Consider the following 13,949-nt stretch of genomic DNA (forward strand, 5'->3'; position numbering starts at 1 on the left):
CTACCGGGTGACGCGAAGTCTCCTCCTTACATCCGTTCTCTTAAAGTCACGGCGTTCCTTAATATCTTCTGCCTGTTTCTACGAGCATGGCTCAGTATTGATTGAGTGCATTAGAGGCTAACCTGGCTCCTCTTTGCAGGTCAGCCTGCTGCTCCCCTGCTGCTCAGACTCTGGGTCTGGATGTGGAGGAACTCGCGGAGGACTGCTCTGCAGTCAGGTCACAGCTGGAGTTCCTGCACAGGTTATTGCTGCAGGTCAGAGAGGATGCTCTTCCGCGAGGACTGGAGTCTGCAAGTCATGTCCTCGAGGGGCCACCCTGCTGCGACTTCTGGCTGCATCCCTGCTCCGGCATACCTAAATAAAACCGAACCGGTTAACAACCAGGGGTCTCATTTCTAAAACTTTACGTGGAATCCATACTAAAAGCGTACGTCTGCCAAGAAAAAAAAATGGTGTACGGCAAAAAAATGTTCCGATTTATAAAACCATGCTGACCAGCACGCAATTTCCCTTTATAGATCCCAGCTGTACTTCCATGTCTGCGTAGCAGGTACCGCCTCATGTTCTGCCCTCTACGCGCCCAGATTCAACCATAAATGGTCAATACAAAGCACCTCAGTGTTAATGTGAATAAAATGGGTCAGCAGACTTTTTTTTTTTTTTATCGTGATGAAATGGCAACCACGGAGAAAAAAAAAACTAACACTGAAAAAAAAATCAAAGAGGAGTTTATTAAATGTGTAAATCAGAGGTAAAAGCACAGATGTTGCCCACCTTTTAAAAGAACTTGTTAAAAAGTGAAATTGATTGCGGTTTTAGACAACGGCCACCTAGCTCTACGTTGAAACTCCTCTGAGGCTGAGGGAGGGAGACCATGAGGAAGGACAGGTTCCTTTTAGACGGCTAATAGACATTCTTTTATTTATTTGAAGGGGTGCTTATGTGTCGTTATGTCACCAGCCCAAGCAGGAATAGCGCTGCGGTTTTGAATGCTTCTAATGTAGCCGATCTACGGCTAAAGTCTGATATGGAGTGAAATTGAACGTCTGAGAGGAATCACCATGCAGTCTGAGCTGCAACTCACCGCTTACCCATCTGCGGCGCCAATTTGCCACGTAAGCTATAAATGAGACCCTAGGCCTTCACTAAACCCCGGGATTGTGGTTCAGACGTGCAGGAGCAGGGATGCATCCAAAGGTTGCAGGACGGTGACACTTCGAGGACCGGCATTGCAGTCCCCTGGTCTATAAAGATTATGACTCTGCAGCACACTTCAAATAATCTGTCATATATTTTCACTGCATGGTTGAAAAAGCTTTTTGGTTCTCGATTTGTCTTCGCATGAAATTAGCTTTTCATGAATAATGAGAAACGTTCCGTGCACACCTCCTTAGAGACGTCTGTCAGCTGGGAGGAGGAGGAGGAGGAAGGGTCATGGTGAGGGATTTTTACTGCAGGCTCAGTTATGGGTGTTCTGCTAAACCTAAGGGTTGCTCTCAGGTTTAGGAGGTCAGTATTCATCCTATAGAAAGCCAATATGCCATAGATGGTAAACCCTGAAATGGGTCTGCAGCACATTAGGGGCGAGGCTGGGCAGCAACATTACTATGCATCTTCTTACAAACATTAAAATTATTTTAGTAAACTCTGATTAGCTTTTAATTTGAGCTGATGTAAGCCATCATCCTTTATTCCAGGCAAGCTGCTTAGTTAAGGCTCAGATCCAGGAACAGTGTAGTTGTGAACAGAGAGCTGCTGGAGTCAACACTGTATCATTTTAAAAACAGTTAGAAAAATAAAACAACTGGACTTCTATTCTGAAGCTGAAGACGTTTCTCAATTCAACACGTTTTGAATTGAGAAAGCCTCCTGGATGGGAAGTGAAACGTCTTCAGCTTCAGAATAGAAGTCCAGTTGTTTTATTTTTTTATCCGTTTTTGGATTGATCATAACCTGGATGTTCACATCAAACTCAACACCTGAATGACTATATATATATATATATATATATATATATATATATATATATATATATATATATATATATATATATATAAATATATATATATATAAATATATAATCTTTATTAAAGTCCTTAATAAAGACGTCTGTAAAATTAGTTTCTTCCATCTTTCCACTTTCTAACTTTACTATGTTATTATACTCTGTCATCTGAAAATAGACTCTACTGACATGGGATGCTTTAGTTCAATAGTCCCGTTTCTAATCAAAGCTGAAACGGCAGCAGAAGGCAGATCTTTGTGTTCTTAACGTGTCCGTTTCCACCCGCCTCGTTCAGGAGGAGGACTTGGACGACGACACGCTGACCACGGACACTCTGAGCCCAGACCCAAACGACTCGTCCCACAGTTCCGACTCACAGGTCAGCAGGTTCAAGCCTCTTTAGTTTTCTGCGTTACCGCTGACGGCCTACAACCCCCCCCCCCCATAATCCCCTCTGCTCCATGATCTGTCTGCAGGTACAGGCGCTCCTGCTGGAGGTACAGCAGCTCCGCGAGGAGCTGAGGAGCCGAGACTGGACCATCGCACAGCTAACCATGCAACTGGTCAGTTTGATGCTGCTGCCGTTTATTCAGCGCCGCTCAGAGGTTTCCACTTCTTCGCTGTTTTATAAAACACGCGGCTGCAAAAATGATTGTAGCAAGACCTGGGGGCACAATTTTCTGTGTATTTTGTCTCATCCACCTCGGCTCAAGTATCTACTTGCATCCACCTTGGGAGCAAAAGGCTAAGATGAGTTTTAACTTGCTAAGGCCAAGGCATGTTGACTTCTGCTCGGTGATAATGGCTGAGGGCGGCTGGTAGCGTGTCTTTGCAGAGCTAACAGGACGTGTTTGGCAGCACTTCTTGGATTCGACAGTGCTCAGAGGAGTGGGAAAATCCAAGCAATGCTCTTAGAGAATTGTAGATTTACTCAAGCAAAAGCAGCTTTTTCAGAGCTGTTAGAAATGTATGGATTGTTTCAGAAGCCGGTTTGTAGCTGGCAGCCAGTGGACTTTACATATAATGCCACAACGATATCGGAAGTGACGTTTAAACAAACATTAGAAGCTGTGGATGCATCATTTAGACCCTGTCTGGCTTGGAGATAGCAAATCAATCACCTCAAACATGTGCACCCTGGTCTTTTGCTGACGCGTGTTGGCTAATCATTCTCCCGTGGATAAAAAGGGAGTGAGACGAATCATTAAAAGCCGAAAAGATTGCCGGCATCAATCTCCCCAGTGAGGTCGAGCTCAGGGTTTGCACCTGAGGTTAATGTTTGGTTAAAAACTCTGCATGCACAACCAGTCTTCAGGAACCAAACAGTGAAACAAACAAGACGGAAACATATTGGTAATTGTCTACAGGCTGTATGATGAGATCAGGACTGAAGTTTGTGTGTGTGTGTGTGTGTGTGTTTGTGCAGACTGTTCCCACACTGACCACTAGGTGTCGCTGTCAGGAGACGCCTGAAAGGATGGAGCAGCAAACTCAGACCAGTGTGACAAAAAGCGAGTGTGTGGCCTCGCAGACGCCTTGGAGAGAACACGCTGTGAGAACACACACACACACACACACACACACACGGTTGAACGTTGCGATTATGAATAAAGTCGAGGCGGAGTCCCAGACTAAGCAAAATTAAGCAAATGACCCTGTGAAATAATCTGAGCTGATTCACTGAGACATCTTCAGGTTTTTAAGCGTCTCCTGTCTGATTTGTGGGCTGAAGAGTTTCTATTTCTCCTTCCTTTAAAAGACTTTCTGTTTTCAGAAACCTTGTTTTTCTAAACTTTTCTTGCCGGCGGTTGCACCATCTCAGCCTCTGATTCATAAATTTCTGATTTTATCGTTTTTTTGTTTTTTTGTTTTTTTTGCAAACTGCAGATAGAACCTTCTTTTCTTCTCCTCGCTCTGAACTCACCGCCACATTGCTCACCTGCGGCTATTTTTACTCCAACTTTTTCTGCCGTTGGTTAAACCCATTAGCTTTTAAACCTTTTTTACTGAAGGGACAAACATGCATAGCAGGCTTTCTCCTCCGTTTGCCCCCCCCTTCCTTTCTCTCCTGTCGTCTTCTGTTGGTATGGAGTATCAGCATCTTCTCCTTCTCTCTTTGTTCCCCTCTGTGTCTCAGGCGTTTCCTCCTGTCCCTTTCCTCTCCCCGCCCTGGCAGTATCAGCGCTCCAGGCCCATCAGGGGGAAGCCCAGGCCGAGCATCCCTTCCCACTTCGCTAGAAAGAGTGAGTCGCATAACTGTCCGACCCCCTGCGGACCCCTAACCTGCCCATCCTGACCCCAGTTCATCCCCTCACATCCGCAGACGTCACATTATACTGTTTGATCCTAGCTGTAAGCCTTCAGTGATTACCCTTTTTTATGTATAGAACTTGTGATCAGTGAAACAGTTTTGGATAGAAGTTGAAGCTACGTTCATCTATCTGTTTAGAGCACATTTTCCCCATATCAAAGATAATCTCCTGACTAGTTAGGCTGTTACTTTAGTTCACTGAAATGTAGCTTTTTTTTTTCGTGATGCAGAGGTATACAGAACCCCTGATGCGGCCCTAATCTGTTTAGGTTTTCCTTCCATGCAGCCAGACCTTCTGTAGCTTCCTGATCAATATTTCTCCAGAGTTTCTGAAGGTGTTTCTGCTCAGTGTGGGGCTCAGTAATCTGACTACTACTACTGGAGTAGTGGAGGCTTCGTCTCCAGCAGATAACTTGGATCTAAAAGTCCTGTCTTTGAAATAAAAGGAAATCTAGTCAAGACCCGAGAGATGTGTCATCCTTCCAGTTTTCAGCTGACGGCTCTTTAGAAATCCTCTTGTTGGAGCTAAGATCCTTTTTTTCCCCCTCCCTGTCCGTGTGTTATCTTTGTCTCATTTGATCTGGTTTCTTTAGCTGAATCTCTGCAAAATGCCAGTCTTCTGAAAACCACGTGTCTGAAAATTCAGTTTAAAACTAGATTTTCACTGAATTGTGTCTGTCGGCACAACCGTGGTTCATCCACTGCATGAATGATTCTAAAGCTTCACTAATAAGAGACTTAAACATAGAAATCATTGTTCTGTAAATGTACAGGCCCCAGTCTAAAGTGGTCAAATGTCAAAAGAAACGCACAGAAAGACCTTCAGGACTTCTAGAGAACCTTTGGTTCTGAGCACTTTAACACAGGGAGGCTTGCCTGTGCTTCAAACTGCAGTGAATTCTTTAGTTTTGTTCCTCTAACTGTTCCTCCTCCTTTCCTCTCTGTGTCTCTCCTCCATGCTTTCGCTCAGGAGTGGAAAATCTCGTGCTTTACTTCAGTGACACAGCGTGGTACAGTAGCAACTTTCTTCCATCTTGCTGTCAGACCTCCTCTGTCTCTCCATTTTCACTTTTCTACCTTCCATTTTCCCCACAAAGCAGAAAAAAAGCCAGCTATGCCCACCAAATATAGTTAAAGATGGATTTATCTCTGAGGAGTTTAGCGCGTTTAATTAGGTTCTTATACTGTAAACCCTGTCTGTTTCCTCCAGCTCTGTGTCAGGTAAAAAAAAAAAGACAGAAGAATGTTTCAATGTTTTAACAGAAAGTTAGGTAATAAATGCATTCTTACAGTTAAAACAGAAGGTGCCTCAGACTCCAGACAGTTCGAACGTTGATCCGCCTGGACAAAGATTTCCTAAAGTAATTCCTTGTTGGTGTGGTTTGATAATCTGTTTATGATGGAGAGCTTCCTGAGGGATCGGAGATCACGGCTCTCCAGCTCCGGCTGCTCCCTGAAATTCCTTCAAATGCCTCACATGGTTTCGTGATCTCTGCTCTTTAGAAGGAGAAATCTGCAAAGACCTTCAGGTCCCTGATTTGAATCAATCTGCTGGTTTAGGTCTCTGGTGGTAAAATGGAGATTAGCTCCTGTTTCCTCAGAGATCGTCGAACACCTGATCCGGCAAACCTTCAGTTGGGATTAAAAACTAGGTGAAAAGGGTCGGAACATCACTTTTCCTTCCGCCACGCTGCCAGCTAGCGGTGAGGAGCAGAGGATCGTTGGGATTGTAGTTTTTAACGTGCTGGTCTCTGGATGATGAGGCTTTACCTCACATTGAACTCTGAAATCTTGCTGAGCCGCCCTGCAGAATGACTGAAATGTTTGTGGACGTTTCATCTGTTTCTCTGACAGCTTCGACTTCCGCTGTGAAGGCGGTTCTGAGATGGTTGTCGTGTCAACCGTTGAGCCGACGGGAATCCTGAACAGCACGGGGAGGTTAAGGCGCTCTAATCCGCCTCCGTTGTGGGAAATTGCTGGACTGTAGCTGTTTCGAAACCCTAAAACATGTCAACAAATCCAACTGCCAACATTCTCATCTGTTCTCAGTTAACGTCTGACCCTCATGATTCCCAACTTCTCTCACCAAAGGCTTCGCTGCTTAGTTAAGGCAGCGAAGCCTTTGGGAACTGATCCAGTTCTTTGATTTTCTGGACTTGAACAGATCAGTTGCTCTTTCACTGAAGAGTATGAATAAATCTGTGAGCTAGACCCTAAAGGACGATCCACGGGAAGAAGACTTATTTTCCAATGACGGTTCAGCTACGATGGAACAGACTTTAGTGTCTATGTTGGTAGAAAAATGCTGCCAGGACCTTACCTGTGTCCTTTTTGTCCGCCGAAGACAAAAAGCACAACAATCAATAAAAAAAAAAAAAAAAAAAAGAGTGAAGAATTCAGCCAGTCACTCTAGCTTCTCTTGGTTTTCCTCTGACCAAGCAGACCTAGTGTTTGCCCAGTGTGGACCAAGCCTCAGCCATCATATAGACGCCCACACGTTTGTTTCTAGAAGACTTTGGTCCACTGATGAGTTCCTGCTCCGCTTTAATGGCTGCGATGTGGCCAGGTTCTGTGGCCAATAACCCAAATAAACAGCAGTTCCTATGAGGTTTCTCCAAGCATGGTGCTGGCCATTAGGGTCCAACATCTATACTTTGGTGCCGTCAGTCCAGCGGACATTGATGGTAATCCCGGCAACATGAATTTGACGCAAAGTAAAGCACAGCTGGTCAAAGTTTCCCCTCTTATTTGTCTCGTCGAGTTGAGTAAAGAGGCCCGGGGGATTACACGCAGCGTAATTAGACCATAATCAGCATTATTCACTTCATTTCTGAGTGTTCTGTGTTTTTGCTCATCTGTGTGCGAAGCGTAATTCCGCAGGACTCCATTATAGTCCTCGTAAATTTCAGGGTAATTGAGGAGTTTGACAGCAGCTCATTGCCGGTAGCTCAGCTCAACAAGCTCATGTTTACTCATTATTGTCACAATTCTAATTGTTGATTTTAGTGATGGTGCGACATGGAGAGATATTAGAGCTCTAATGCGCCTCCCGGGGCTCATAAGAGGGCAGTCTGGGCGGATCAGCACTTTGTCTGCGTGCGTGCATGTTTCAGCGTCTCGCCAGAGAGGCGAAACACTCGAAGGGGGAAAGGCTTAGCAGCATAGGGAGCCTCCATAAGAATGCACTCAGGGAGCGTTGGAGGACACTCTTTAAATCTCTCTCATCATCTTATCCCATCTCTTCACCATTCTCTGTTCAAGCATCTCACAGTTTTCCAGCCTTTTCTGATTATTAATTTTTTATTTTTTTTTACATCCTGTCCTTTTTAAGTCTCTCCAGCCACATGTATGCGTGTCTGAGTATGCGTCAAAACTTCTCAGTAGGAAGCAGGGAGACAAACAGGTGGCAGCTGCTCCTCTGGCCACCAGATGTCAGTGTTTCACTAGTTATTGGCCTCACGCTGCAGCCGCTCTTTCTGCTGATATCACGGACCAGATTCAGGGTGAAACCTGACCATGTCTGTAGATAAAGTATTTCAGACTTACTCGCTCCAATTTAGGTGTAATTTTTTTAGTGTTTCTTTTTAAAACTACATATGTTTGAACTACGTTTTACTAAAACATGTCTTTATAGTTACTACTATCTGAAATTGAGTCATTTAAAACAGCAGCTCTCTCCCATCTCTCTGGTATTTCTACACCTGTTTGATCTGCCCCTCTGGAGACGTAAACACACAGAAAGGAGCTGAAGTCTTGTCCTGAAGGTGCCTCACAGCGGCGTGCACGCCTGGTTTACCCTTTGTTTAATCCCATCGGTTAAAGATGTGCTTAGTTCAAGCCCTTTAGGTAAAGATGGCTTCTTTAAATCCAGCCTTCTGAAAAATCTCTCCCACACATGAATGTGACAGTCTGACACCCCCCCTCCCCCCCCACCCAATCCCTCTGAATATTTGCAACGAACACGTCCGTCATGTTGTTTTCTGCTCAGTAATGAGCTTCTGATCTGTGGATAAACCAGAGAGGATCCAGCTGCACACACACACACACACACACACAAACACGCTCGTCCTGCAGCACACAGACACATGAAAGCAAACAACAGACAGATGAATGAAACCAGTTTGACTCTCTGATCAAAGTGTGGATGTGTGAAGTGACCGTACCGTCTGAAAGAACAACCCCCCCCCCCCCCCGCCCCCCTCCCTCTCATCCCGCTCCTTTTCTTCTCGGCTCCAACATCTGATAAATTATGTAACAAAGAGTCAGAGCTTTATTTTTGTCTGACGCTGGTCCAGAACCGTGTCCAGAACCGCGCTTTGCTCTTCATTTCCAATCACGGCACCTGGTGAAAAAGCCTGAAACCTGTTTTTCTTTGTTTTCAGCCACAGGTACTTCACCCCTCCCGCCAGGAGGACCAGGAACCACTGACAAAACAAGCGCCGCCCTCAGGTAACTCCGCCCCCCCTGAAATGCTCGCTAATAGACCCCCCGCCACCTTTAAACCCATCGCCCCTACCTGCGCAACCCCAGGAGCAACAGATGATGGGACACCACCGAGGAAGCCGGAGGAGGAGGAGACTGACAGGAGAGGAGCAGTCAGCAGATCCCTGATGCCCCAGCTGCCTTCCAAGCTCCGCCTCTTCCCGTCTCGCGCCAACAGCTCCGCCCCCACATCCCCGAAGAAAAGGTCGTCGAGGCAGCCATCAGATGGCATCAGCTCTCCGGGGCCGAAGCTCAAAGCCTCCAGCTCCGCATCCTCCCGTCTCCCCAAACCAAAGAGCCACTGTGGTGGCGGGCAATCTGCGGCGCCGCCCATCAAACACACCGACTGACTGACGGACCCGGACCCTCTCTCTGTCTGCGCCCGTCCCCGATCCTCAGCTTATTTAATGCTACCATTCTAAGCTACAGTCCTCTGTAGGTCAGAAGCTTCCATTTAGAAAAAGCACTACGTCAGGAAGACTGGCGCCCCGCTCGTAGAAGACATTACGGTTTAAAACAAACCACGGATTTGTGCCTTTTTGATTTGGAACACTCTACCGCCTCCATGTCGCGTCACTGTGGGATTGCTTGAACTGAACGTTATTTAAAGTCAAAACTGAAATGTTTCACACACTGCTGCTTACGTTTTAACCTTTTACGGTCCACTGACGTTTCACTGGGTTTCAGACTGACTCCGCCCACCGTCTGTGACAGCAGAAGGTACTCTGTTTCATTGAAGTGAAGAAACCACACGCAGCTCTCTGCATTATAATCACTGTATTCCTGGGCAGCACTGGAGTTATTAGCTCTACAAACCAGTGGTTCAGATCCAGATTTCACCTTCAGCAACCCGCTGATCTGAATGTTTCTGCTGCTTCATGAAAACGGACAACTCAGCACAGAACAGAGCGCAGACCCTTCAGACCGCCGTCCATCATCTCTCTGCTCAGACGACCTTGACACAAGGAACTCCTGATTGGTCAGAAACTCTGCAGTCTTCATGGGTCCGTTTGGTGACATCCATGCTCCGCACAGGGAAAACCTGCCTCCCACTGAGAGAGTCGGGGATTTCCAGCTGCTGCTTCCTGTAATCCTCTTCCTGAGCGGCCGGTTCAACTGGAGCTGGAACTAAAGGGTTAAAGGCCTCTTTTCATTAGCTTTAGAATAAAACCTCGCCATTCTGAGATCTCTATGGCCATACTGGTAAATTTCATTCAAAGTATTTAATCTTCATCATCCAGGCGACCCTTGATCCAAATCCGAGCTTCCCGTCTCCGGGCTGAACGTTCTGAGTCGTTACAGAAGTGACTTTATGGTTAACATTCAGCACAGGAGCCGCGGTTAGTTTCAGGGCGTTTTCTTTCCCCCGAACAAACGCTGACATTTGGGTTTTGCTTCGTCGTCTGGAACAGCTCCTTTTCAGGCAGAATGTCACGTTTCTCTGGGACGATCTGAAGCCGGGACACGTTTCCGCTGCCGTCCTAACATTTTGTTAAGTCGATGGAAAAACGCGCTCACCTGGGTTCCTTCAGGAAGTCGAATCCGCTGACATTTTCCTTCCGCCCGACGCCTCAAACCCCTCAGCCTGTAAAGTCTCTACTCGCCTGTATCGGCAACGATGTGTCAGCTCCGCCTGCTTTCACGTTCTAAGATATGCAACACGATTAGAAAACAGGAGCGGGCGCAGAAATATGCAAACCATCTTCCTTTCACTGCAGACGATCCCAGAAACATCCAAACGTCACATGCTGGGGAGTTCTCAGCAAAGCGATGATGCTGTAAATTATTATACGACTGATGACTCTGTCTTTACGTTGGGTGCTTCAGTTTCTGGTTTTAGTTTCAGTTTTTTATTGCAAAAAGAAAACTTTCTGAGTTTTGGACTGTTGGAATAAATTCAAGCCATCGGGCATCGTTCTCAGAGATCACAAACTTCTACAATCTCTCACTTTAGCTGATTTGAATCGTCACATTTTCAGAGGCAAAACTGCTGCTTGGGTCTAATACTTTTGGTCTGGTCTTCTCATGCGTCCAGTTAACCGGACTAAGTGACTGACAACTCGAGAAATAGAGGATACAGGGATACTTAATGTCTTTTTTCCCCCCTTTTTTTATCTTTTATGACTAGAGTAAAAGTTGATAAAGAACAAAGCGCTTTAAAGAATCTGTAGTCAGTGTTAAATGATTCTGTCAAGGTTAAATAAGTGACCCTAACTCCAAAAATGACATTTATAACTCCAGTTTTGTCTTCTCAGGCAGTAAATTTCCCAGATCACAAACTTTGATTTAATAAATCTCTCTTCAGAGAAAAGAGAATTTTCTTTTTGACGTTTGATGGGAGTATTTTGGCTTTAAGTTGCAGATGCAGCCCTGATTCCTTAACAATAAAACAATGTACTTGCCGGTAGCCACATGAGCATCACGTCTGCAGACCAAAACAGTGGATCGAAATCCTGTTTTTCTGCTCGCCCCCATAGAATAAAGCATTATTTGTGGGAAGTAATTCTGTTCGGGTTTGACCAGAATTAATGTTTTAGATTCTTCAGTATACGCCCTATAGCCGTGCTGACTAACCAGCATAAAGAAAAATTTGTTGAAGGTTTTTTTTTTTGTTTTGTTTTGTTTTTAAAGCCTGAGGGTCCATTCAGCTAGTCATTCTCTGAACTCAAATAAATATTTAAGTGAAGTGATTTTATTCTGAATCTTCTCAGAGTGTCCATATGAATCTGCCTCTTAGGCTTAACGTGTAAACTAATTGTCTGTAACGCTGAAACCTCGACTGGGCCGGGTTGAGCCTTTTTTTACGTCTGAGCCGGTTTTGGTTTGGAGCCTTTTCAGAAAAAGCTTTGACGCTAAAAACAAGCGCACCCAAGTCACAAAGCTAGAGGGTTTCTGAGAGCCCTCTGCGAAACATTATAGATTATTAAAAGTTAGACACCACGGCTGGGGAAATTAACCGATCAAAGTTATGTCTGCAGTCATGTGGTTAGAGCACCTCCAAGTAAGCCCCCTGCAGGGCGGGGCTGTTCAGGAGAGGCTGAGGCCCAGCGGAGGGAAGGGAACAGGAAGTCATCTTCTGGTTCTAAAGTTCTCTTCTACACCCACAGAGATCCTCGTCTGTTTCTGCGTCTCTTTCCTCCCGTCGTTCCACTTGTCCCCCCAGTTAAAACCCGATGTTTGTGACTGACGGCTCACCTGCCTCGTGACTCTCTGACCTCCCCTCTCTTGCTTCTCCATCATCCCTCCCACACGCCTGGATGATTTCAGCGCCAGCTGTTAGTCCAGGAGTAGCAGTTAAAGCTTGTTGCCATGGCAGCCCCGAGCCGCAGCATCCGCGTGGAACGGCGGCGCATCCTCGTGTTTCTTTTGTTCCCCGTTAAATGAATCATCACACACAGTTAAAACGTGCAGGTGGTGGGCAGGCTGTTTTTCCCAATTTCACCTGCCGCCGGTTTGGAAAAAAAAACCACATCAAAGTTTTTTGTTTTGTTTTTGTCCTAAAATGTTTTGACTTTTTTTTTTTTTTTTCTTCTCAAAAAGCAATTAATTTTTTTCTTCTTAAAAGTTTCGAGTCGTGTATTTTTCCAGTGTTGCTCAAGATTCCACTTAAGTTCCAGCACCTTCCTCCTGACCTTGGCACACTCGTCATTAAAGCGGGGAGGCTTGGACCCCGCGGACGCTGTTAACCAGTCCTTACCCGAAGCTCCCAACAGCGAGCGCACGGGCGGGGTTTCTGGAGTGAAACCCGGGGCGGATTAACAGCTCCTTAGCGGAAGCTTACGGTAGATTAATGCAGGTGAATATTCCACGCAAACCGTGGCGACCGAGAGCGGGATTAAACCTGAAGGTCCTTTCATCTCAGGGAGACTCCTCCGTGATGAGGAGCGACCGTTAATCTGCCTGGAAGCATCGCAGCGTCCAGCCGAGCACAGCTGGAGCGGCTCCTCAGCAACCCTCTGCTGTTTTTAAGGCACTTCTAGCTACTGTGTTTGTTTCACAGTTTGGAGATGTCTGGGAAAAGTAAGAGATGGGGTTTCAAAATAAAGCTGGGCGTATAAAGGCGTTTGAGTTTCCAGCTTGGCCCGAAGTTGTCCAGACAGTAAAACCCAACAAGGCCAGTGTTCGCACAGTGACCTGGGAAAGGACGGGGTTTTGAGCTGGAGAATCTGTAGAAACCATCTGGCATGCACACTCAAATAAGCAACCATATAGTGAAATGTTTTGAGACCGGGATATTTAAACCTTCCAACCAGTAATGGCTGAACTTTTCTCCCTTCCAGCGAATCAGCTTAGTGAAATCAACCTTGACGAATAAAAACCTTCCGCTTTTCACTTTAAGAAAAATAAATGAGATCTTTAATTGCATGTCGGGGTCTTGTATGGCCACATCAGATGAGGCAAAAAAAAATAAAATAAAAATTTTTGTGTCCGGCTCCAAAGCCAGCTCTCCTCCACTGACTTCCTTGCAGCGTCTGATCCTCATTCTGAAGCAAGTAGCCTCAAAATATTCCCAGACTCAACCGATTCCACTATTCTTTATTATTTTAACTGTGTTCTTTCGCTTCATCTTCTATGGTAGAAAAAAAACGTGTACTCTTTGTATCAGACAAATCTCTGCTGACCAACATTAGACAGGTACGTCCTCCATCTGCGTCTCCTATGAATGCCTTATTCCATTCACGTTCTTTGCTTTGACTCTGGATTCAAACAGTCCAAAACCCAGACTTGCGTCTCAACAGAAACACAGAAATCTGCGCTCTTTATTTTTATTGCGACGCAGCAGTGGAGAAGCTGCTATTTAATAACTCCTGAATATGCATAGATTCATCCAACCTGGAGACTGTTTCCTCGTCGCTTCCTCTGACAGCTCGGAAAGGCTTGTGTCTCCCGTCGTCCCCCCGGTCCTGTCTCCACACTGCACGGCTAAACGAGAACCTCGTGCAGAAGTCGCTTTTTAATCGTCATATTTCCCCGATGAAGGAAAGGAACCGAGGAGGAAAAGCGGGGCTCTGCTTTGAGTTCTCCAGATGTGTTGGTGTGTTTTTGCGGGTTTCCACAATGAGCTTTTTTGCAGGTGAACACGTGTCTGTATATTTCACTGTAAATTATTAGTGACGCTTCAACATGTTAATATGTGTGTTGTGTGTATTC

General features: G+C 45.6%; 1 protein-coding gene across 10 annotated transcripts in view; it reads left to right on the forward strand.

Annotated features, from left to right (window-relative positions):
• The window catches only part of LOC105939596 (serine-rich coiled-coil domain-containing protein 2), a 42,237-nt gene extending 30,757 nt beyond the window's left edge, over positions 1–11,480 (forward strand). For 3 of the 10 annotated variants that reach the window (XM_012881829.3, XM_036142367.1, XM_036142366.1), the window contains exons 10-14: positions 140–254; positions 2,301–2,384; positions 2,482–2,568; positions 3,432–3,557; positions 8,699–11,480. In XM_012881829.3, the coding sequence (XP_012737283.2) occupies positions 140–254; positions 2,301–2,384; positions 2,482–2,568; positions 3,432–3,557; positions 8,699–9,148 (862 nt within the window). In that variant the 3' untranslated portion in view covers positions 9,149–11,480. Of the gene's footprint in view, positions 1–139; positions 255–2,300; positions 2,385–2,481; positions 2,569–3,431; positions 3,558–4,142; positions 4,249–5,286; positions 6,409–8,698 lie in introns of those variants that run through there. The other 7 variants (XM_036142370.1, XM_036142371.1, XM_036142373.1 and 4 more) reach the window with 7 other exon arrangements.
• The last annotated feature ends 2,469 nt before the right edge of the window (positions 11,481–13,949 follow it).

Source organism: Fundulus heteroclitus, chromosome 10 (assembly GCF_011125445.2).
Source record: "Fundulus heteroclitus isolate FHET01 chromosome 10, MU-UCD_Fhet_4.1, whole genome shotgun sequence".
NCBI lineage: Eukaryota > Metazoa > Chordata > Actinopteri > Cyprinodontiformes > Fundulidae > Fundulus > Fundulus heteroclitus.